General features: G+C 37.4%; 1 protein-coding gene across 2 annotated transcripts in view; it reads left to right on the top strand.

Annotated features, from left to right (window-relative positions):
- The first annotated feature begins 1,486 nt into the window (after positions 1 to 1,486).
- The window catches only part of ACVR2A (activin A receptor type 2A), a 92,181-nt gene continuing 69,444 nt past the window's right edge, over positions 1,487 to 24,223 (top strand). The window contains exon 1 of one of the 2 annotated variants that reach the window (XM_028510516.1): positions 1,487 to 2,186. In XM_028510516.1, the coding sequence (XP_028366317.1) occupies positions 2,132 to 2,186 (55 nt within the window). In that variant the 5' untranslated portion in view covers positions 1,487 to 2,131. The remainder of the gene's footprint in view (positions 2,187 to 24,223) is intronic. The other variant, XM_028510517.2, reaches the window with a different exon arrangement.

The following is a 24,223-nucleotide window of genomic DNA, read 5'->3' as shown; positions in this document are numbered from 1 at the left end:
CTGAGTACCACGACTTGAGAACTAGAAGTCTTGGAGACAGTTTCAAGTGCCACAGTGATTGCTAATAACCCTGACAAGTTGTAGAAATGGGCAGATAATTACAGAATGAATATAATAGAGTCATTTGGGGGAAGAGAAAAATAAAACACTGTAAATACAAGGGACAAAGCTTGGCTTTGTGGGAAAAATGTGGGAATTGGTAAGCCACAAGTAAAACATGAATTAGCCAATATAGTTGCTTTATTATTTTTATTAATAAAACAATACAAATTGGTAGCATACAAGGGAGAATATTGGATTTAAGAAAAAGGCAGTTATCCCCTAGCCATTTACACAATTGTTTACTAAGCAGTCATTATATATGCTAATCAGATAAGATCCCTATTTTCACGGAGCTTGCTAAAGTGTGGTAAATGACAAAGCCAGTATCTTTAATACTGTCTTTAGTTTGTATCCTGTAGTCACATCTATCTAGCACAGCAAATACTATGATCTCCTTGAAGTAGGAATACTACTTTTACATTTGGATCCAACTCCATACTTAGAACAGCACCTTCTAAGCAATCAACTAAGATTAAGGGATAAAAACAGGCCCTAAAATTTTAAAAAGTAAACAACTTTCTGATCATTAAATATGTCGATCAAAATCCGCAGGTATGTGCGAACCTATGACGTTCAGAACAGTTCTCAACACAATGATTCGTGTATTAAAAGGAAGGTTGGAATGGATTCAAATTGCACATCGTAAAGACTGACGTGGATACCCTGACCGGGTGGATAGCCATGCTCCTCGGTTTTGTTTTTTTCTCTTTCTTTTCTTTCTAGCCGAAAGACGAAACACAGAAGCAGAAGCCACAGGGGCGGGATGCATCGCTAAGTGGTGGCACAGACACACCAGCTCGCGCACCCGAGCTCCTACAGCTCCGTAGGCGCAGCGGGTCAGCTCCCACCCGCGGCTACCCGGCGCCCTAAGTCTTGGAGCGGACGAGGCGTCCCCCCAGAGGAAATACACGGCGCCGCAGACACCCCCCCCCCACCCCACAGGAGTCACCAGCCATGCACCCCGCCTTAAGGTCCTCTTCTTCTTGGGTTCCCCTGGCCATTCGGGCGTCAGCTCCAGAGAGGCCAGCGCAGCGATTAAAAAAACAGGTGCTGCGGATCGTGGATCACGTCCACTCGCCCGCTGGAACCCTGTAGCCCAGCAGGCCCAGCAGGCCGGACGCCGAGGCCTCGCGCTGACAAGCCTTCATCCGCTCCGCCTCCTCGCTCTCCAGGCGGCCCCGCCCTCTCTCTCTCAACCCCTCCGCGGCGCCCGCCTCGCAAGCTCGACAATCTCCAGGAGCTTCGAGCTCGGCACGCGCGCAGCGACCCACAGCCGCCGCCGCCGCCGCCGCTGCCGCCACCGCTACAGCCGCCGCCGCGGAGCGTTCCTCCACCGTGCCTGCCTTCCAACCTCGGACCGGAACCGGAAGTTTAGGGGGCGGGGCCGGTGGAGGCCAGGGGACCGAAAACGCGGCCGATCTGGGAGTCCGGAGCCGGAGCCGGAGCCAGAGCCTGGACCAGAACTTGGCTGTCTCCTGCTCCGCCGCTGTCGCCGCTGCCCGTCCCTCCTTCTTCGCGCCGCTGCCTCCTCGGCCGCCGCTGCCGCGAGCTCGGCTACCAGTGGTCCGCAGACTTTGGGTGTCCGGGCTGAAGGTCGGTCCGGACGTCGGACCCAGCTCGGTTCCTGGACTGTCCGGGCGGCAGCGGGCGCCGGCGCCGCCGCCTCCTCGTCGCCTCAGCTTGGCGTTTTGTTCTGAGAGACCCGGGAGGCGAGCGGAGCTGACAGTGATTTTGACAGTGATTTAAGCCTGCTTTTGTTGTTGTTGGCTTTTCGTTGTTTGGTTTAGTGTGTTGTGCGTGTGTGTGGCGGTTTTTCCCCCGTGGTGCATTTCTTTTTATTGTTGTGCTTTTTGTTTTTTCTCTTTTTTTCTTTTTCTTTTTTTTTAACCCCGTGAACGTATTTTGGTCGGGGCTTCCGAATATGTTTTATGACGGTTGATTTTACACCAGGAGGTTTGTCTCCGAGGAAGATCCAGGGAACTGGATATCTAGCGAGAACTTCCTACGGCTTCCCCGGCGTCTCGGGAAAATGGGAGCTGCTGCGAAGTTGGCGTTTGCCGTCTTTCTTATCTCTTGTTCTTCAGGTAGGTGCCTGGAGCGCGGCGCGGCGGGGCTGCAGCGGCTAGTGCCGCTGCTGGCGGCCGCGGTTGTTGTTGGGTCGGCGAGCTCCGGTGGAGCCTGGGGAGTTCCCCGCCCCCCCCAACCCGAGCCCCTCGGCTGCCGCCCCCAAGGTCTGACTGTGATCTGGAAACCTCCATGGATTTTCCTCGTTTTGAGTTAGGCTGGTAACTGATAAGAGTGCCTGCTCTGTTGTTATGGAAGTGAGAAAGTCATGGTTTTGTGGCCATAACACTGGATGACAGCGCCGGTTGGGTTACAATTAAGCCGCAAATACCACAAGTGACAATTTATGCAAAGGTTTGAGACCTGAAAGGCGTATCTCGACATGTCATCTAGTGTGGCATTTTCCAAAATAAGGTGTTTTTTTTTTAAATCGTCTTTTAATTAGTGCTTCACCAGTACTCTGACTGTAGCGTCAGAGATCAAGTCAGTTGCTACTTAATTTTGACCGTGAGAAACAATGGATCATAATCAGCAATTTCATCTGGGTCTCCTTCACGTTTTCTTCAACTTCAGTGTCCAGCAATGTTAAAAATAGTTGTAGTTGTTGCTGTTGGAGTATTAACTATAATCCAGTGCAGAAGAGGTATGCCGCTGTGTGTTGGTAATGTTACTGGTTTTCCACCACCATTTATGTGCTCTTTTCTGGCATAGATTTTGCTTACCTACGGAATACCTATTTTAAATGCGTCGTATTGAAGCATTGTTTTGGGGTTAGAATAGCCCATTTGAAATTGTTCATGCTGTCAACTATATTATATTCATAAAATAGGTTTTGGCCCAAGGTTGGAAGAATAATCTGGCCCTTTTGTATTTGAAATTTTGATTTTGTGAAAACGTTCTATGGTTGCAACCAGTGGTTGGAAAACTATCTGATCTTTTGTATTTGAAATTATGTAAATGAATACAGTATCTAGCTCAAAGGTGTGCAAATGTACATAACAGGAGAGTTAGTTTGAAAGATGAACAATTTTAAAGTCGCAGTGGATCTATTTATCATAAAATTAAATATTCAGTTACTAGGTTGTGAGATAGAATAATGGGGTGGGGGGATTGACAGTTTTCATGGCTATGTCTTTATCTCATTTGCCACAGGGAAATTAGAGGGTGGTAGTCTTTTCTTTGTGTACCTCTGTGGTGTGTGTGTGTGTGTGTGTGTCCATCAGTCCGTCCTCCCCACCCCCCTTTTTAATAGAATCCTTTGTAATGTAAAGAATTTTGCTGAATGGTACGTTTCCTTGTGGTTAATAAATGGATAAAGTCTAGTCCTATGTCTGTAGTGGTATTGATCAGTTCTGGGTGGGCTGAATGTGTTGTGAAATGGCGATCATTGCCAGAGATTAAAAGAATCATGTCTGTTTAAATGGAAGAAGGTACATGCTTAAGGCAGGCTGACAGTTCTTTTTGTGCACGATTTGGGAAGGAAGATAAACAATGGTGTCTGTGAAATGAATGAATACCTTGATAACATTAAACCTCTTTTGTGACATGACTTAATCATGAGGTTTTTATTTTTCCGGTGTATTCCTTCTCCTCTGCCCCTATATGTTCTGGTTGGTGAACTCCTCTTGTTCAAATCCCTCTTTCTGATCTCCTGCCCTTGAGGAGGAGGGGCATCATGGCCACTGACCAAAGAATTGTGGACAATATTCCCTCCCAAGCTCACCTGAGTCACACTCATTGGTGAAGGAGGTTATTCTTGAGCAATCTTAAGGTGTTAGTTATGGAAAAGCAGGCTGCCACTACAGATCTTATAATCTTATAGCTTTCTCTGCTTGGTTTGGGAGTAAAAAAGATTTGAGCGTTAGTTTGTTGTACGATTATTTTCACTGGGCCAAGAGGTTAATAGCTAAAATTTTGAAATAAATAATTTGTTGATATAGAGCATACAGATATTCTACTTACATTAAACTAATACTAAATATTTTTGCATAGTTTTTAAAACAAATGTCTCTAATTGAACTAAAATATAATTCTACTGAGAATAATTGAAGTAATCTTACATACTTTAATCCGTATTTATATGTCAAGGTTTTTAGAACTTAAAATGTCTGCTTTTTTAAAGGACTTTTGTTGTGAATCAAATGCACTCTAAAAAAGGATTATTATGTTTATTTTCCTAATTGATTTTTCTGGGTAATTTGTAATCTGGCACAAGGAGGGCTATTTTTATGAGAATTAATTTTTTAAAATCAAATGGAGAGTAGTAGTGAAGAACAGTTTCATTTCAGGTGTTTAGGATAGATGTTTACTGTTTTCTTTAGTATTACATGGGTTTTTATTTTTCAGTTTCCATTCTGTGGTATGCATACTGGAGACTGAATGTACAGACTATTCCTGCAGGGTATGGCCAAGTGTATAATTTCCTTCTCTCATTCCAGGGGAAATATTCTTGTGTTTTGCCCTCATCTAGAAATGTCTACAGATTCGCTTTGATTTTGATTTTTTCATTCTTGTAATATTCCTCAGTTTTTATTTCACACAGAAACTAGTCTTTTTTTTTGTTTTTAAAGCATTGTGGTTAATTGAATTAGTACATTTTTCCACAATTTGTTAAAATATGAGGATGAACTTAATACTTATTCTGGTTCTTAGTTTTATCCAACCTGAAGTGATGCAACTATTGTGGTACTATTTGAGTTGCACTGAATAAGTTGAGAATTCCTTTGGATTCTGTGGGAGCTGGAGCAGTCTGATTCATGTATTTAATGAGATAAGAAATGGAAATAAAGTAATATGTGCATTTTTTCAGTTCAGCTAGGCAATACTGTGTGTATTTCTGTGATAAGTGTATGTGGTTGGAGGGGGAATTGGCAGTGCAGTAAATCTGGGACTCTTCAGAACTTTAGCTAACAAATGATAGATATTAAATGCTTTGTTTTCTGAAAGGCAGAATCTCTTAAATGTAGTCTGTGATCAAATTCAAATATGATATATTAGAACATAAAGAGCAGAAGGGAAAGAAAATAATCTACTCCTCCATTCATTAAAATTTTTTTTTACAGTTTATTTATGAGAAGCCAGAAGTTTTAGAACTTGGGTGACCTTTGCATCCCTCCCCAGCACCTCTGCTCCAGAGCACATTTGGAGACTTTTTTGGTTGTCCCAGCTATAGGGGAGGTGGGGAGGGTGTGCTTCTGGCATCTAGTGGGTATAGAGGAAGGATGCTGCTAATTATCCTATAATGCACCACACAGCCTTCCACAACAAATAATTATCTGGCTCGAAGTGTCAGTAGTGTTGAGGTTGAGAAGCTCTACTTTAAACTTTTAATTTTTAAAAAATTTTAATCATTGTTCAAGTACAGTTTTCTCCCTTTTACTCCCAATCCAGCCCCCACTCCCAACCCTCCCCACTTCCCTCCCATTACCACCCTCCCCCTAGCTTTTGTCCATGTGTCCTTTAAATTTGTTCCCATGAACCCTTCCCATTGTCCCCTGAAATTCCCTCTTCTCTCCTCTGTGGCCACTGTCAGCCTGCCCTCTATTTCAGTGTCTTAAACTTTTAATTTTTAAAAGCATTAGTATGTTAGTAAAGGGGCTCTGCTTTCCCTTCCAAGTTATCTAAATTTTATAAGTACATGGTATTGGTGATCTCCAGGTGACCTTGTAATAAGATTTTTCATCTTTTCACTATCTTTTAAAATTAGAGAAACAGACTATAGGTATGTATACATTATTTCATCCTATTATACTTTATTAAAAATAATTTGCTGTTATGAACACACTCTCTCCAGTCATTTGTTATGATGGAATGCTCATGAAGATTATACATTTATGGATATAATGAATGATTGGGGAAGGTATAGAGTTTACTTATATTTGCTTTTGATACAGTAGTTTATTTGCCATAATGATCGTCTTTAAGGATATTTTCTTTTATCCTTATTGAAATCACTGCCTGGGCAATGTGTGTATGTGTGTGTTTAACATGGTACCTAAAAGTTCTTTAAGTTTCATATTGAAGAAATATGTGTATAAATTCATTTTTTTAAAAAGGGCATTTTTTTTTTGTCTAGCTAACTTTAAATTCAAGAAACTTTTAAAATGATTTCTAATTACATAATTTTCTTGAGAATCATTAGCAGAGTTTTGGTTACCATTAGGCTTATTTAAGCTGGACTGAATAATATTCTATGATCTATTGTAGACCCTTGTCCTTTTTAAGGTTAAAATTTGACCATAATTAAAAAGTGCTTACTTTGTTTTGAAGTCTGGTTTTAAGGAAGTTAACTCATCCAGTCACAATAAGAATTACAGTGAAACTCTTAAAATAAGTAGCATTAAGATGGTGAGAGGAAAGATTCTGAAGTCACTCCCACAAAAAGTATGCAAATAAGCCTCATAATGTCTTTGTGACACACCTCCCATATATATATTTGATACTAACAGATTCACTGTTTAATGAAAAGTATAACTAAACCAAATGAGATTTTAATAATCTCTAGATTGTCCCATTGACTCTAAAACTGCTTTGTTGCTTTTTTATTTTTGTAAATATGCTTATTTCTCATCTTTGGTGTCTTGTAAATCTGTGATTTGAATTTTTCTTTTCATGCTCTCCTATTTTGCCATTTGTCAGGCTGCCCCTCACACAGTAATTAAGGTAAAGTTGGCAGAACTTGATATTGGGATCACTAGTATTCCTTCACTTTTTATTCCGTATTCTGTAACTCATTATTTCTTCCATTATATTAATTTCCCTTGCCACTTTCCTCCCTTCTTTGTTTACTTTCTTCCTCCTCTGTTCCTTCTGTACTTCCTGTACTGTGGGCTACTTGCTTATGGAACCCACTCATTGCTTGCATTAAGGGTGGCTCAAGAGGTCTCACCCATGGTTTAAATGAAAACAGGTTGAATTTAGAATACTTGAGAATTGAGCAGGTAATCTTTTCCATTGTTCTTTCATTTCTTGGTTTCTAGAATACCACACACATACATTTTGGAGTAGTGTTACTATCTTGGAATCGAATAGCTTTGTCCAACTTTAGATTGCTCTTATTCCCTTTTTAATGTTCTGATTTTCTTTAACTCTTTGCTGCTTTCAAAAAGTCTACCTCTTGTTAATATTCATTCATTGTCAGTGTTTAAACCAAAATTTGACCAGACCAGAGAATATATTTATTGCCACAGCTGTGACCACATTAGACTTCCCCTGTGGTAAATTTAATTCTGTTGGATTATAATAGTCATGTCTAGACAGAACATTGATTTGAAATTGACTATTGAACATGAAATTTCCAGGAATAGTGAGTGTATAAAGGAAGGAGAAGTCAAGAAGGTAAGAAAACTGCTAGAGAGAGCAATTGACTTCCGTTGATTCTCCAGCTGTTAGTCACTTTCATATATACCTAATGCATCTAATGATCAGGTTTTGTTTAATAAAGGGACTTAAAGGGAACGTGTTGTCTCTGATGTTGGATTTCTTACACTGTTAGAATGGTGGTTTAAGGGGAGCAATTGGGAGGTTCTTATGGATACTGGACAGGAATGTGGTGGTCATTAGCCTTGCGTTCAGGTGCCAGCACTGCCAATGTCTAGTCCAGTATCATTTTTCTTACCTGAGTTATTGTACATTTCTAGCTAAGACTAGCTAGTTCCTTGTACTACTACCTCTTCCAGTCCATCTACATAGCTGTCTGTTATTTTGACCTCATTAAAAAATAAATCTGAATATGTCACTCCTGCTTAAAACCTTTCACTGACTGTGAGTCACCTTTAGTTTAAAATCTAAACTCTTAGAATGACATACAAAGTCCTTTATCATTTAGTACCTGCCTGTTTTCTCTAACCTCTTGGGATAGTGGCTAAGAGTACAGGTTCTGGGGTTAGACTTCATTGATTTACACGTTTTACATCCTGGCTTCTCAACTTAACCTTGGGCAAATCGCTTCACTTTGTGTGCTTGTTTTGTCATCTACAGAATGGGGATATTAATAGTGCCTACTTCAGAGAGTGGTTTGAATATTAAATGTCCCATTCTGTTGTGACTCTTCCTCAGCATGACTCCTATATTCCAGCTATACAAACTTGATTTGCTGTTCTTGAACGTACCATTTTTTATTGGATATCAGTATGGTACTTTTGTACATGTTATTTCTTCTTCCATAACATGGCTAACTCCTTGTTTTTAATTGTTTTTAAGATTGAGAAGTATCACCACTTTAGAAACATTTTTTTCTGCCATTCAACCCAGATCGATTTAGTTGATGTTTTCTTATACTTTGTAAATTACCTTGATGCCAGTAATTATTGCCAATGTATACTTGCCTATATACATTTTAGACTATGAGCTCTTCGATGACATCTCTTTTATCACAGACCCAGTCCTAGATCCTGGCACACAATAGGTGCTCAGCAAACATTTATTGAATGAAGTGAAATCAAGACAGTTTTTCCATTGCTCAAAACAGTTTTTGAACTTGTCAGTTTTGGTGCCTTTTAGTGCTTCTGTTGTTTTTGTTTCACCTCTTGCAGATTGGCAAAACATTTCCCTTTGAGGACTTTTTTCATCTGGGGAAACAAACAAACAAAAATTGTTGCTGGGGTAGAGAGCAGGTGAACAGAGAGGGTGGGGCATGCAGGTCATGCCTTTTTTTTTTGGTCAAAAACTGATAAACACTCAGCATGGTGTGGGCAGGTGTGCTTGTAAATCACCCATCATGAAATGGGCTAACACGTTGAAAGAGTCTTCAAAAAAAATTATCTGAAGCCGAACACAGCCTCTCACAACAATGCCAGCTGGCACATTGATACAGATGGGTTCCTATAGCACTCACCTAGAGGGGGAATCCTGTACCACAAGGGGCCTGCCCTCCAGAAGATAATTCCAGTTTTCTTTGGGTCTTCCCTCATATATATATCAAAAGTTTCATGAACTAACTCTTACTGTATGCAGGGTACTTTTATTTATTTTCATATTCTGTTTCATTTGAATTTTTTATTATGATCTATTAGTTAATTCAATGATAATGGTTACTAACTCCTAAAAAATACTGACCCACTTCAGTAGTCTCTTATTCTTTATAGCTGGTACTCTTGAGTAGAGAAGATGATGAATAAGTAAATATTTGCAAAAGAAAATAATGTGCACTGAAAAATATGCTCATTATTTAATCTACAATAGAGAATATGTCTTAGTTACAGAATCAAGGAAAACCTGATCCCAAGGGAGAACATGGACCTGCCCTGCCTGAGCTCTTTTCTCTCCTGGATTAGCTGGATGAATTAAGCACGCACAAAGGTGCCAAAACAAAATTAGATTGTAATTTTGAAGAGTTCAGATTTTTTCATTTAGGAAAGATATGCTGGAAAATATAGGTCCTAATAATTGGGAAAAATGGCTTGGCAGGAGGTTGAGAAGGTTATTATTATTTTTTTTCAAGACTTTATTTTTAGAGAGGGGAAGGGAGGGAGAAAGAGAAGGTGAGAAATATGATGTGAGGGAAAAACCTTAATTGGTTACCTTGTGTAGGTGCCCCAACTGCAGAGGTGGGGGACCAAACCTGAAACCCAGGCATGTGCCCTGACCTGGAATCCAACCGGTGGGTGACCTTTTGCTTTGTAGGAGGACACCCAACCAACTGAGGCACACCAGTCAAGGTGGTGAGAAGGTTATTTATTGTAATATGAAGAGAAAAGTACAATAGGATCAGGAACACAGAGGGCATGTGTGAGTAAACTTGATCATGAATGAATGATCAAGTTAGAATGAAGGAATTTTGACTAAATCTGAAGGAGAGATTTATATTATGAAAATATGTTTAGAATTGTTTGAAGAAGCAGAACAATCTCACTTGAGGGGATTAAGTCCAAAAGTAAAGTAATTAAAACCTAAAGGAGATAGGAGTGGATGCTATGATTGTGATTGGTGTCCCAAATACATGTGTGATGGATATAGGACAAAAGCAGCCTGAAGTTTGAGGTAGTATGGTAGTACTAAATAAAATTGGTAAAGAAATAACAAGCCAGAAGAAAAGAGGAATCACTCTCATAACAAAAGAAATTCTACACGCAGGTAGGGGTTTAGATTATAAGCATGAATGAAAATACAGCATAGATTTGGAAAAATAAAAGTACATAAAACCCATGATAGCATAAATACTCTTTTATAGGGCAGAATCTGTATGATGGATATGTGACCATTGTGCTGTTGAGTTAAAGAATTTAAGCACTAGTAGCTCAATATGTTGTTTGTGTTTAAATATTCTTTGAAATCTACATGAAGCATTTTCCTCACAGTAATTTACACTGTTCCATAGAAATAGATTTAGAAATTTTCTGACTTGATAAATGCTATTCATGCCTGAATTCTAAACCTTTTCAATATCATTCTTTTGGACTAGATAAAAGCTCTTTTTTTTTTCCCTTTGGTTGACCATTTTCTTAGTAGCTATAGTCACATTCGGAATAATTTTATTCTCTAATGTTGCTGAAGAAAATGAATGTAAAGCAATAAGGTAATTATTAGAAGGACCTATGTAGGGATGAGTTGCCTTTTAAAAGATCTTAAAAATGAATTGTCTTTATGTATTTTAATAAAAATAAGCCTATTAAAGTTTTGAGGTTGGATTTTTTTTCCTGGTTAGGATTACTAAATTTGCAATTTATATTTTATAGAAATGAGACCTTGATTATTAGGAACAAATCTGAGAGTGTTCAAATCTTTATATATGAAAAATCAAGCTTGTTCCAAGGCATTATTTGAAGAGAAATGGGCATGAGCAAATTATGAGATATTGGAAAGTTTCTAAGACTCTGAGAATTTTAAAAATTTTATAAATCAGTATATATTAAATGAAGTAATATGCCACATAATACATAGCTGGTTCATAAATCTTACCTATATGGGGTGGGCAAAAGAATTCTGTTTAGTTAGGAGTACACTAAACAGAATTTATTCTTGTAATATTATTTATTAATTACTGTATTGTTTATTTATATTACAACTGTAAGCCTACTTTTGCCCACTCCTGTATATGTTAGTTTTTAACCTATCTTTGTCTTATTGTTAAAAATGTAGTGTGTAAAATATTTCAACCATAAACCTACATTTGTCCACCCCTGTATATGTTAGTTTTTAACTCATCTTTAAGTCTTATTTTTAAAAATGTAGTGTGTAGTATGTAAAACATTTAAAAATACAGTTTCAGTTCTTGGGGGATATTTTCAAATTTGTTGGTAAACTATCAGTTAATGTGAGATACTATTCTGAGTGATTCAGCTAAACAAAATAGCAATAAAGTGTGTTAGGAAATATGTAGAACATTCAGATATCATGGTCTTTTACAAGTTCTTTAAGGTTTCATTGTTCTAGTATGCATTAAAAGGAAGCATTGGAGTGAATCTCCGTATCTATTTATTTGTTGGAATTTAAAATATTTTTCTTCAATGTTTAAAATTTTTCATGTAAAAATAAAGTCTTGAAAGATTCTCAGGTTTGTTTTAGGGTATCAGCTACAAGCTTTAAAAATAAGGTCCTTCAGTTTTGAGATAAATATTTTGAATGCGGTATAATATTTTGAACTAAAATTTTGGAGTCTCTCATTCAGATTCCTTGTTTTTTTGCTTTTCTTTGACCTTGGCAACCACTGAGACCCCACTTTATTCATCCCTAAATTAAAGAGGATGAAATAAGCATTAATTTAATGAATATTGAACTATGTGCTAGGCACTGTGCTAAGTGGTTGGCATTGCAAGCTGAATAAGATAGACATGATTATGTCCTTATTGAGCTAACAGTCATAAGTTAATCAAATTAATAAAATAATTATAAATTGTCATATGTGCTCTGACAAAAACAAACAGGGTCCCAAGAGGGTGACTATTTGTCTCACATCACATGTCACAATCTCTAATTACTTAGTTTATTTATCTACCTATTTACTGTCTGCCCTTTCCACCACTGGAGTGTAGGCTGTAAGAGAGGGCGAGACACCTTTCACCTTCATTGCAATACCCCCAAGGGATAGCACAGTTTCTGGCAGAGTAGAAGCTCAATAAATATTTGACTGGCTGCCTCAAGAAATGAATGCAGGGATGGGATTGGAGAGAGAGTCAGGGACAAGATCATGCAGGGGTTTTGATCTGATATGGGGAGGAGTTGGAATGAAATCCAAAGGGCAGGGGGCAGCAAAGAGTTTTAAGGAGAAGCTAGATCTGGGTTATGTGTTAAGATCACTTTGGAAGCTATCTAGAAAATAAAGTGAAAGTATATATAGGAGTGAAGAGGTGAGACCAGTTACGAGGTGATTGTTTCATCAACCTGAGCTATAGCAACTCTCCAAGAACCCTTCTAGCTTTGACCATTCTCTGTGTTTTAAAGCTTGCCTACATTTACCATCTTCCTTAGTCACCCCATTTTCCCTACTTATTATTTAAAAAGAAATGGATGGGTATATTGTGCATATGAGAACTTTGAATACAATGTTAAAAAAAAAAACCCAAACCTCAAAAGGAGCTAATAACATAGACCAGAGGCAATTGAGTTCTTGTGGCAAATTCCTGTCTTGCCACAAGAACAGAAGTTTTGGATATCTACTAATTTATATTCTTACTTACCAAGCATTCTTATTTTTCTCTGAAACTTTGGCTTTACTTGTTTCCAGATGCCTTTTTTTTTTTTTTAATTTCACGAGATCACCCCTTACTGTTTAAACATGTAAGGTATTGTTATGGCTGAGGATTCAGAAGTAGAAACTTGGCGTATTTTGTATCTTAATTCTTAGGAATTTGATATCTTTATAGGTTATAAAGGTCTTATAATAAAGCCTGAAGGGCTAAATTGTTAATACTATGGGCTATTTATTTTTATTCAGTGCTATGGACTTTAAGTAGTCAGCTTGAATATTTTTATCTGTGAAGGATTTCAAGCTTCTACTCTTGGTAGGAGAGGGAGTTGGTGCTTGGCTCAGGGAAATCAGCTTTATATTGGCAGAAATTCAGTAGCATCATCTTTGACTAGGGAAAACTACATGATTACACAGAGATAAAACCAGAAGAGACATTAAACTTTACTGAATTAAAAAATAATAATGGTGGCTGCCTCTTTTCATTTGGTTTCTTTCATTTTGGAAGTAGGTGAAGCTAACTATCCTTAGTAAATTACCATCTGTAAAGAAATATAGTTTTATCCTATAAATATGATAAGCCATTTTATTTATTACCGTAAGTCAAGTAGTTATAGAAAAAGAATTGGTTGCTAGGTTTTGTGTTACTTGGTGTGGAGTTTTATGATGCAGGATTAGTGAATAGAATTTGCTGATTGTTTTCATTTAAGCTAACACCTGAAATTAGTTGTATGAGTACACTTTAAAATGATATGGTTAGAAGTGGAAAGTCAAAGTTAAAAGAGAATGCTAAATTATGAGTAAGGGTCCTTGTGAGATACTGACTTGTATAAGATGGGCAAGGTAATAGTAATAGCTACTGACCTTTTTTTTTTATTCTATATGAATATTATATAACAAACCTTACCTGGTAACCTTTTTTAGTTCTCTTCCTTAGTTCTTTAGAGATACATAAATCTGATTTGGGTATTGAATTAGGAAATTGATTGCTAATTATATTGTTTATTAAAATGTAAATAGAGATTGTCTGTTATCTGAGAGGGCTAGAAATAATAGAAGCAATTAAATTAGGATGCTTTAAACTGGTAAGAGAGAGTCTAACAAACTGTCAGATACTATTTTCTGCAGTAACTATCTCTATTGGAATTCTTTTTATGAAGAATACTTGAGTTGGTCCTTAGTTCTGAAGGATGGAGTAAAGTTAAAAGATTAGGGTAAGAGAAGTGTGTTTTTATTCTTTTGAATTAGTGAAGGGTAGTTTTGATCTTATCTTTCACTACAGGAGCCTGAGAATAGCCCCTACTAAGAATTGTAATTCCTGTTTGTCTTGCAACATATATTTAGCAGCTTCAATTAAGCAATATTTTTATAATTAACAACTAGTCTTGTTTCCATGATATGGAAAGAAATCAGTAGAAGAATAGATAAACCTAGTATGTTACAGATTAAGAGTTTTCTACCACTAGAACATGTTGTTGGCCAATAGGGGCTAGTTAATAGAAATAGAAGCTAATTTTGTTGGTACAGATGTAGCTGTTGGTTAGAAAGAATGGTTTTCTAAAACAAACAAAAAGCAGTAAGAACATTCTTCATCTCAAATTCAGTGAAAGTAATTAATTATGCAGGTCTTGAGCTGGTATAGTAGAAAGAGCAAACATTCTGTAGGGCGAGAACTTGGGTGTTTGGCATTTCTTTACAATGGTGTGATGATATACCATGTGAACTTCAGGAAATTACATAATCTTAGTTTCTTCATCTATAAAGTAGAAAGTTTGTAATAGTAATAACCTACCTCACAATATTACAGTGAGGATCAAAGGCTACATACATGAACATAATCATACTTGCATATACATATATACATGAAACTTTAAAATATTGCAAATATTTGTAACAATGTGATGATTTATTAAAGGAGTAGAGAGCAACTTATTACTTGAACAACTGAATATAAAATATTAGAGAATGTTTATTCATTACAGTGACCTTAAAGGCACTGTTTGATAAGGACCTTTTCCAACCTCATCTTTTGCCATATAGGCCCTCTGATGATTTCTACAAGAAACCAAGTGCTTTTTATTTCTCTGAGCTTTTTTTCCCACTTGCTTTTCATTAATACTTACGAGGGGTGCTATATCTGACTTACCCAATGTAGTTTTTCTGGTGTCTGACACATAATAGGTGCTTAACAAATATTTATCATGAACAATGTGTAAACTAACGAGTGTGACTCTATTCTTATTTATACATACTAGAATTTGATTTTCATGTGTGACAAAATACTCTTGATTTTTTTCAACCATTAAAATGTAAAAACCATTGTTTAGGGGCTGCACAAACATAGGCCACAGACTGAATTTGATTTGTAGGAGATAGTTTACTACTCTCTGATAGAGGACATTGTATATATAAGTAGAACCCCTTCCCCGACTTAGAAATGTACTGGGTTGGCCAAAAAGTTCGTTCAGTTTCCCTGTACAATGGCTCTGCATTTAGTTATCTTTAACTTCATTCTAAACAATTTTGATAGATTATATTTTGACTGCTGTCATATCAGCATGCGTTTAAAAAAGCTAATCAAAGTTGGTGAATTTTTGTATAGCTATTTTAATATTGAAGATGGAAGAAAATAAGCAACTGAAATGCAAACAAAGATTTGTGCAGTGTTTGGAGAAGGTGCTGTGACTGACTGATCAAACGTGTCAAAAGTGGTTTACAAAGTTTCATGCTGGAGATATTTCGCTGATCAATGCTCCATGTTTGGGTAGACCAGTTGAAGTTGGTAACAATCAAATTGAAACATTAATTGGGAACAATCAAGGTTATACCACATGAGGAGATAGCCAATGTTCTCAAAATATCCAGATCAAGTGTTGAAAATCATTTGCACCAGCTTTATTATGTTGATTGCTTTGATGTTTGGGTTCCATATAAGTTAAGTGAAAAAAAACCTTGAGCATATTTGCCACGTGTGATTCTCTACTGAAACATAACAAAAATATTCTGTTTTTAAAGCAAATCGTGAAGGGCTATGAAGAGTGGATACTTACAATGTAGAATGGAAGAGATCATGGGGCGAGCAAAATGAACCACTACCAACCACAACAAAGGCTGGTCCTCATCTGGTGGGATTAGTAGGGAGTCCTCAATTATGAGCTCCTTCAGGAAAACCAAACAAATACTTCCAACAGGTACTGCTCCCAATTAGACCAGCAGCACTCTATGAAAAGCTTTCAGAATTAGTCAACAGAAAATTCATAATCTTCCATCAGGATAACAATGCAAGACCTCATGTTTCTTTGATGACCAGGCAAAAACTGTTATAGCTTAGTTGGGAGGTTGTGATTCATCTGCTGTATTCACCATACATTGCACCTGATTTCCATTTATTTTGTTCTTTACAAAATTCTCTTAATGGAAAAAATTTCAATTCCCTGGAAGACTGCAAAAGGCACTTGGAACCGATCTGCGCTCAAAAAGATAAAAGTTTTGGAGAATGGAATTATGAAGTTGCCTGAAAGATGGCAGAAGCTAGTGGAATAAAATGGTGAATATATTGTTCAATAAAATTTTGGTGAAAATGAAAAATGTGTCTCTTATTTGTACTTAAATACCGAACGACCTTGTTGGCCAACCATATATTATGTTCCAAAAACTTTGGAACCTAGGAAGCATTTTCTTATTAGGATCATTGATATATGTGTGGTTAAGTTCTCAGACCGATCTATGAGCCTGTTTTATTTCTGGTATTCTGTATTACAGCAATACAACTAACTTTACCCCAGGAATAACATGGTGTCTGAGGGAAAATGGATTTCTCCCCTGAACTATGAGAATTTTCTTCTTCTCTGATGTCTCTTTCATCCACTGCAATTTGCATTCTGAAAGTATCCTGCTCCCTGGGGGTCCAGTAGGGGTGGTATGGTGACCAGACTAAAAAGAAACTCATATATGTGTTTAGGGAAGAGGGCATAGGAAGAGAAGTGTTGCAGGAGAGAGAAAGAAAGAAAATTGAAAATATCAAAATGAATTACGCATAGTAGAGATTAGTATCATTTTGTAAAATCTTAGTTATGAGATATGTTATATCTACATATGTGCTGAGTCACAATGAAAAATGTGTTTCTTACCATGGTGTGTAGTCCAAGTTTGGAAGCTTGTGTTGTAAGGATTTGAGATACTGGTCCTGAGATCCTTTATCAGAGCCAAATGAAAAATATAAAGGAAACATCTTGACTACTTGCTACATTGTATTTCTGGTACTAAACTACCTTAGTTACCAGTTTTGCAGATGAGAAAACAGCGTCATATAGCCAGTAAGCTGCACAACTGAGATTCAAACAGATGCTTGCCTTATTTTAGAATAGGGCTTCGTCCATTATATGACAATGTTTTCCCTGTAACAGGAAATAAGCCCTGTGTGTCTTCCATTGTGTTTCAAAGGACAAAAATAGTCCCAGTTGGTGGTAATGCACCAGATTGCTTGAGACAAAGACAGTTGGCTTAAGTATTGGGACAGGGTCACTGGAAGAAAATGGTTACGAACTACATATGGAGAATGAAACAATGTATAAGAAAGGAAGGGGCTCTGTCATTTTGCCTTTTTCTTCTTCCCCCTCTGTTCATTCATACCTCACCACTGTATGGGTTCTTAACTCATACTAGAAACAGCAAGGGCTTGAGGATGAGGCTTACTGAGGTGGAGTAACATAATCTTGTCTTTAGCTGAAAGGAGAATGAGAAGGGAAACTCAAGTAGCAGGGCCACCTGGTCACCCAGATAGGTTGGCTGTTCCCAGGTGACAATTTATCAGTGAGTGTAGGTAAAACAGAGCCTGCTATTAATTGTGTTACAAGCAGAAGTCTTGACACAAGACTGTTAGCTTTGATATGCTAATTGAAATAGTTCTTTTTTAGTTATTAAGGGAACGTCTGTCTTAAACAACAAGTTCAGATTTAGTTACCCATTTTAAATACTTAAAAGTCAATATGAGGGGGGACTCCCCCCAAAATGGAATTTATTTATAAAAAAACTATGTATTTATTCTTACATGTTTAAACTTCAGTTACCTTCCAGTTACTCTCCATTTGATGCAATACGCTATGGAGACATTTTTTCCACTGCTCAAAACAGTTTTTGAACTCATTGATTTTGATGTCTTTTAGTGCTTCTGCTGTTTTGTTTCACCTCTTCCAGACTGGCAGAACATTTCCCTTTGAGGACGTTTTTCATCCGGGGAAACAAAAAAAGTTGCTCAGGGTAGGGTGGGGTAAGTAGGGAGGGTGGAGCATGGGGGTCATGCCAGTTTTGGTCAAAAAGTGTTGAACGCTCAGCATGGTGTGGACAGATACACTCCTAAAACACTTGTTGTAAAGTCAGCAAACATGCTGAAAGAGTCTTCAAAAAAAATTCACTGAAGCCTAGTGAATGCAGCCTCTCACAACAACGCCAGCTGGTACACTGATGCAGATGGGTTCCTAGAAGACTCATCTAGTGGCAGAAGCCTATATATACTACAAGGGGTCTGGCTTGCAGAAGTTAGTTCTGTTATTTTTTGGGGGGTGGTCCTCTCATACATACCCAAGACATCTCTTTTCTTATGTATTGAGTTAACAAGTATGAGTTTCACCAAAACTCATTTATGCTGATTTCTTATTTCTAACTTATCTGGAACTTTCTTTGTAAATAAAGCTTGATTGGAAAGTTATTGTTCTTAACTAGAAAAGTAACAAAACCGTAGTGGACAAATAGCGGGCTAATTGAGTGGAAAAATGACAGACCCTTAGGAAAATGTATTCCTCTTTCTGTGTCTGAGTTAGAATTCTTAATTTAGCTGTGGGAATTACTAATTCAAATATAATTCATTTCAATTAGTAATATCTGAAGACTGGACTTAGTATCACTCACCTATGGTACTGTTTACCATATTTAGTATTATAATTGTTAATGTGTCCATCTACCAGCTGACCCTGTGCACTTTGAGACTCATTTAGCGTAGTGCTAAGTTAGCATATGATGTAGGTTAAGAGCATAGGAGCCAGAGTGCCTGCCTGATCTTGTGTCTTAGTGCCATGAGTTTCTGCCTCTATGACTTAGGGCAAGTCATTTAAATTCTCTGTGCCACAGTTGTCTCATCTGGAAAATGGAAATAATAGTGGTACTTACTCTGTACAGTTATAAAGTATAGGAAAGTTACTATATGCAAAGTGCTTTGAATGATATCTGGTATGTAGTAAGCATTCTTTTCTAAGTATTCTACATTAACTCAATAAAAAACATTAGTTGAAAGGTAAGCCACAAACTGGGGGAAAATATTTGCAATATTTAATAATATCTGAATAAAGGACTTTATTCAAAGTAGTCAAAGTACAAAGAAGAAAATGAATAACCTAATTAAAAAATAAGTCCAAAACTTCAACAGAAGACTGCAAATAAGTATATGAAAAGACACTTCATATTATATGTCATTAGGGAGATTAGAATTAAAACAATGAGATACCACTACCTACCTGTTACAGTGGCTGAAATCTGGAACACTGGCACCACCAAATGAGACAAGGAGATAGAAGAACAGGAACTGCCATTCATTGATAGTGGGTATGCAGAATAGTATAGCTACTTTGGGAGATAGTTTGGTTGCTTCTTACAAAACTAAACACCCTCTTACCATGAGATCCAGCAGTCATGCTCATGGATACTTACCCAAAGGAATTGAAAACTTATATCCACACAAAAACCTATACATAGATGTTTATAACAGCTTTATTCATAAATCTAGACAATGGACTATTACTCAGTGCTAAAAAGAAATGAGCTGTCAATCATAAAAAGACATAAGGGAACCTTAAATGCATATTGCTAAGTGAAAGAAGCCAGTCTGAAATGGCAACATCCAGTATGATTCTAACTATATGACATCTGGAAAAGCAAAATTGTGACAATAAAAAGATCAGTGGTTGCTAGGAGTGGAGTAGGGTGTGGGGAATGAGTAGTCAGAGCATAGAGGACTTTTAGGGCAGTGACACTACTCTGTGTTATACGATAGTGATGGGTATATGTCATTATACATTTGTCTAAACCCATAGAATGAATATACAGCACCAAGAGGAAACCCTAAGGTAAACTATGGATTTTGGGTAGTTGTGATGTGTCAGTGCAGGTTTATTCTTGCTAACAAATATACCACTCTGTTGAGTGATATATCATGGGGGAGGCTATGCATTTGTGCTGCCAGGGAGTATATGGGAAATATCTGAATGTTCCTCTAATTTTGTTGTGAACCTAAAACTGCTCTAAAATAATAAAGTCTCTTTAAAAAGTTGCTGATGCTGCTTGTTTTAAATAGTTAAAGCTAGCAGAGTCTAGCTAAGTCAAAGCTAACAGCTCTGCTAGCTTTGAACTATTTATTGAATAGGGATGAGGACAATGTAGTGAATCTAAAACTGAGGGCATTCCATTTAAGCCTTTAATCCATTTTGAGTTTATTTTTGTATATGGTATAAGGAGGTGGTCTAGTTTTATTTTTTCAAGTGTCCAGTTTTTCCAGTACCATTTATTGAATAGACTGTCTTTACCCTATTGTATGTTCTTTCCTTCTTTATCAAATATTAATTGACCATCCAGATGTGGATTTATTTCTGGGCTGTCTATTCTGTTCCATTGGTTGTGTGTGTGTGTGTGTGTGTGTGTGTGTATTTTAATGCCAGTACCATGGGGTTTTTTTTGTTTGTTTTTAAGATTTTATTTATTCGTTTTAGAGAGGGAAGGGAGGGGGGTGGGGAGAGAGAGAGACAGACAGACAGACAGACAGACATCAATGTGCGGTTGCTGGGGGTCATGGCCTGCAACCCAGGAATGTACCCTGGCTGGGAATCGAACCTGGGACACTTTGGTTCCCAGCCTGCGCTCAATCCACTGAGCTACGCCAGCCAGGGCTATTTTGTTTTGTTTTTTAATTTAATTTTCTTTTTTTATTACTGTGGCCTTGTAGTATAGTTTGTATTCAGGTAGCATGACACCACCAATTTTCTTATTCTTTTTCAATATTGCTGAGGCTCTTTGGTTTGTTTTTTCTTTTTCTTTTTGCCATTTCATCTTCATTTTTGGATTATTTGCTCTAGTTTTGTGAAACATGCCATTGGTATTTTTACAGGGATTGCATTGAATTCATAGATTGCTTTGAGTAGTATGGACATTTAATGATGTTAATTCTTCCTATCCATGAACATGGTATATAGTTCCATTTATTTGTGTCTTTGATTCTTTCTTCAGTACCTCATAATTTTTCAAGTACAGGTATTTTACCTCCCTGGGGTGTGTGTGTGTGTGTGTGTGTGTGTATGCAGGTGTAAATGGGATTGTCTTCTTAGCTTTCCTTTCTGATAAAAATCCTAGAAAAAAACATAGGCAGTAAAATCCCTGACATTTATCTTAGCACTGTTTTCTCTGCTATATCTCCTCAGGCAAGGGAAACAAAAGAAACATAAACAAATTGGATTACATCAAACTAGAAAGTTTTTACACAGCAAAGGAAACTATTAAGACAGACAACCAACTAAATGGGAGAATGCATACACCAATGATACATCTAATAAGGGGTTAATATCCAAAATTTACAAAGAACTAGTACTAGTCAACACCAAAACAAAACAAAAACAAAAACTAAATAAAGAAACCACAAACAACCCAATTAAAAAATGGTCAGAAGACCTGAATAGACATACAGAAGGTTGAAAGGAGGACATACAGAAGGTTGCTAAGGAGGTCATACAGAAAGCTGAAAGACAGGAAAAGATGCTCAGCATCACTAAGAAATGCAATTTAAAACCACAATGAGATACTGCCTCACACCTGTCAGAATGGCTGTCGTCAAAAAGTCCACAAATAACAAGTATGTGGCAAGGATGTGGAGAAAAGGGAACCCTTGTGCACTGATGGCAGGAATGTAGACTGGTTTAGCCACTATGGAAAACAGTAGGGAGTAACCTCAAAAAATTAAAAATGAGCAATTCCACTTTTGAGGGTATATCCAAAGAAACCCAAAGCATTAATTTGAAAGAATAAATGCTCCTCTATGTTCATTGTAATCTCATTTATAATAACTAAGATTTGGAAGCAGCCCCCAAACCCGTCAGTAGATGAGTGGATATAAAAGCACACAGTGTTTGCCAGCGTCCTCACTCTCTAATGCCAGCATCATTTGTAGCTCCAAGTTGCTCCAGCTGAAGGAGAAGGAGGGTAAGAAAAAAGGTGTCTGGGCTCAAACAAAGCAGACTGCCTTCAGATCCATCTGTGTTAAAGCACCTAGGAAGCCAACTGGCTTCCAAAGCCACTTGCAAGTGTGTGCCCTCTACTGGAGGATACCAGAAGTCCACTGAATTTCTGATTCACAAACTGGTGTGAGAAATTGCTCACATCAGGACTTTAAAATAGATCTGTGCTTCCAGAGTGCAGCTGTTGGTGCTTTGCAGGAGGGAAGTGAGGCCTGCCTGGTTGGCCTTTTTAAAGATACCAGGCTGTGTGCTGTCTATGCCAAACATGTAACAATTACACCAAAAGATACACAGGTAGCATGATGCATACATGGAAAACATGCTTAAGAATCCCATATCATGGGAAACATTTCATTCTTTAAAAAAAATCTCTTCTCCCTGTTATTGGTAGTTCTAAACTTTTTTTAACCCGTTGGGTCAAAAGGTACCTAAGGATATGATTGCAAGTGGGAAATGGGACAGAAATGAGGTATTGGCAATTTTTCCTTTTTCATTTGTGTGAAAATTTTTAGTGTAAATGTGGGGACATAAAGCATTAATGCAAGTCAGAATGTTTCAGTGAACGAGTTTTAGCAGTTTAACTCTATAACAATATAAATAAACCTGTTAAACTTTTTTGGATGACGCCAGCCTTGGATGTTTTTTTTAATTGTATTTTTTCCATTGCCATTATACCCCTTATACCCCTTTCCCCTGCAGTCACCACACTCTTATCTATGTCCATGAGTTCTTCTACCATCTTATTTGATCCCTCTACCTCTTAAACTCCTCCCACCAAACTGTCATCCTACTCTATATGTGTCTGTCTGCATTTTGCTTATTAGTTCAGTTTGTTCATTAGATGCTTCATATGAGTGAAATCATGGGATTTGTCTTTCTCTGACTGGCTTATTTCATTTAGTATAATGTTCTCCAGGTTCATCAATGGTATCACAAAGGGTAGGATTTTTCTTTTTCACGGCAGAGTAGTATTCCATTGTATAAATGTCCCATAATTGTTTTATTCATTCATCTATTGATAGACACTTGGGCTGCTTCCACATCTTGGTGATTGTAAATGATGCTGCACTGAACATAAGGGTGCTTACATTATTTTGAATGTGTTTTGAGTTCCCACGGATATATTCCCAGAAGTGGGATTGCTGGGTCAAGAGGCAGATCTATTTTTAATTCTTTGAGATATCTCCATTATGCTTTCCACAGTGGCTGTACCAGTCAGCATTCCCACCAACAGTGTAAAAAGTTTCCCCTTTCTCCACATCCTCACCAGCACTTGTTATTTATTGATTTATTGATGACAGCCATTCTGATAGGTGTGAGATAGTTTGCATTATGGTTTTAATTTGCATTTCTCTGTTGATCATCTTATATGTCTATTGGCCATCTGTATATCTTCTTTGGGGAAGGGTATATCCAGGTCTTTTGCCCATTTTTAATTAGATTGTTTGGTTTTTTTGGTGTTGAGTTGTATAAGTTTTTTATAAATTTTGGATAGTAACCCCTTATCAGATGTATTGGTGAATATGTTCTTCCATTTAGTATGTTGTCTTTTTATCTTTTTTAAGATTTTATTTATTTATTTTTAGAGAGAGGGGAAGGGAGGGAGAGAGGGAGAGAAACATCAATGTGTGGTTGCCACTCATGTGCCCCTTACTGGGGACCTGGCCTGCAACCCAGGCATGTGCCCTGACTGGGAATCCAACCGGTGACCTTTTGGTTCACAGTCTGGTGCTCAGTCCACTGAGCCACACCAGCCAGGGCTGTTGTCTTTTTATTTTGTTGCTGGTTTCCTTTGCTGTGCAAAACTTTTTAGTTTGATATAGTCCCATTTGTTTATTTATTTTTTGTTTCCCTTGGCTTATGAGATATATCAATAAAAATATTGCTACGAGTAATGTCAGGGATTTTACTTCTAGGAAACATTTACATATGTTTTCTTCTAGGATTTTTATGGTTTGGAGTCTAATATTTAAGTCTTAATCCATTTTGAATTTATTCTTGTGCGTAGTATAAGAAGGTGGTCTAGTTTCATTTTTCTGCGTGTACCTGTCCAATTTTCTCAACACCATTTATTGAATAAACTTTCTTTAGCTTATTGTATGTGCTTCTTCCCTCTGTTGAATATTAATTGACTGTAAAGGTGTGGGTAAATTTCTTATGG

Source organism: Phyllostomus discolor, chromosome 4, assembly GCF_004126475.2.
Source record: "Phyllostomus discolor isolate MPI-MPIP mPhyDis1 chromosome 4, mPhyDis1.pri.v3, whole genome shotgun sequence".
NCBI lineage: Eukaryota > Metazoa > Chordata > Mammalia > Chiroptera > Phyllostomidae > Phyllostomus > Phyllostomus discolor.
The sequence above is the reverse complement of the archived record's forward strand: the minus strand, read 5'-3'. Positions and strand labels throughout refer to the sequence as shown.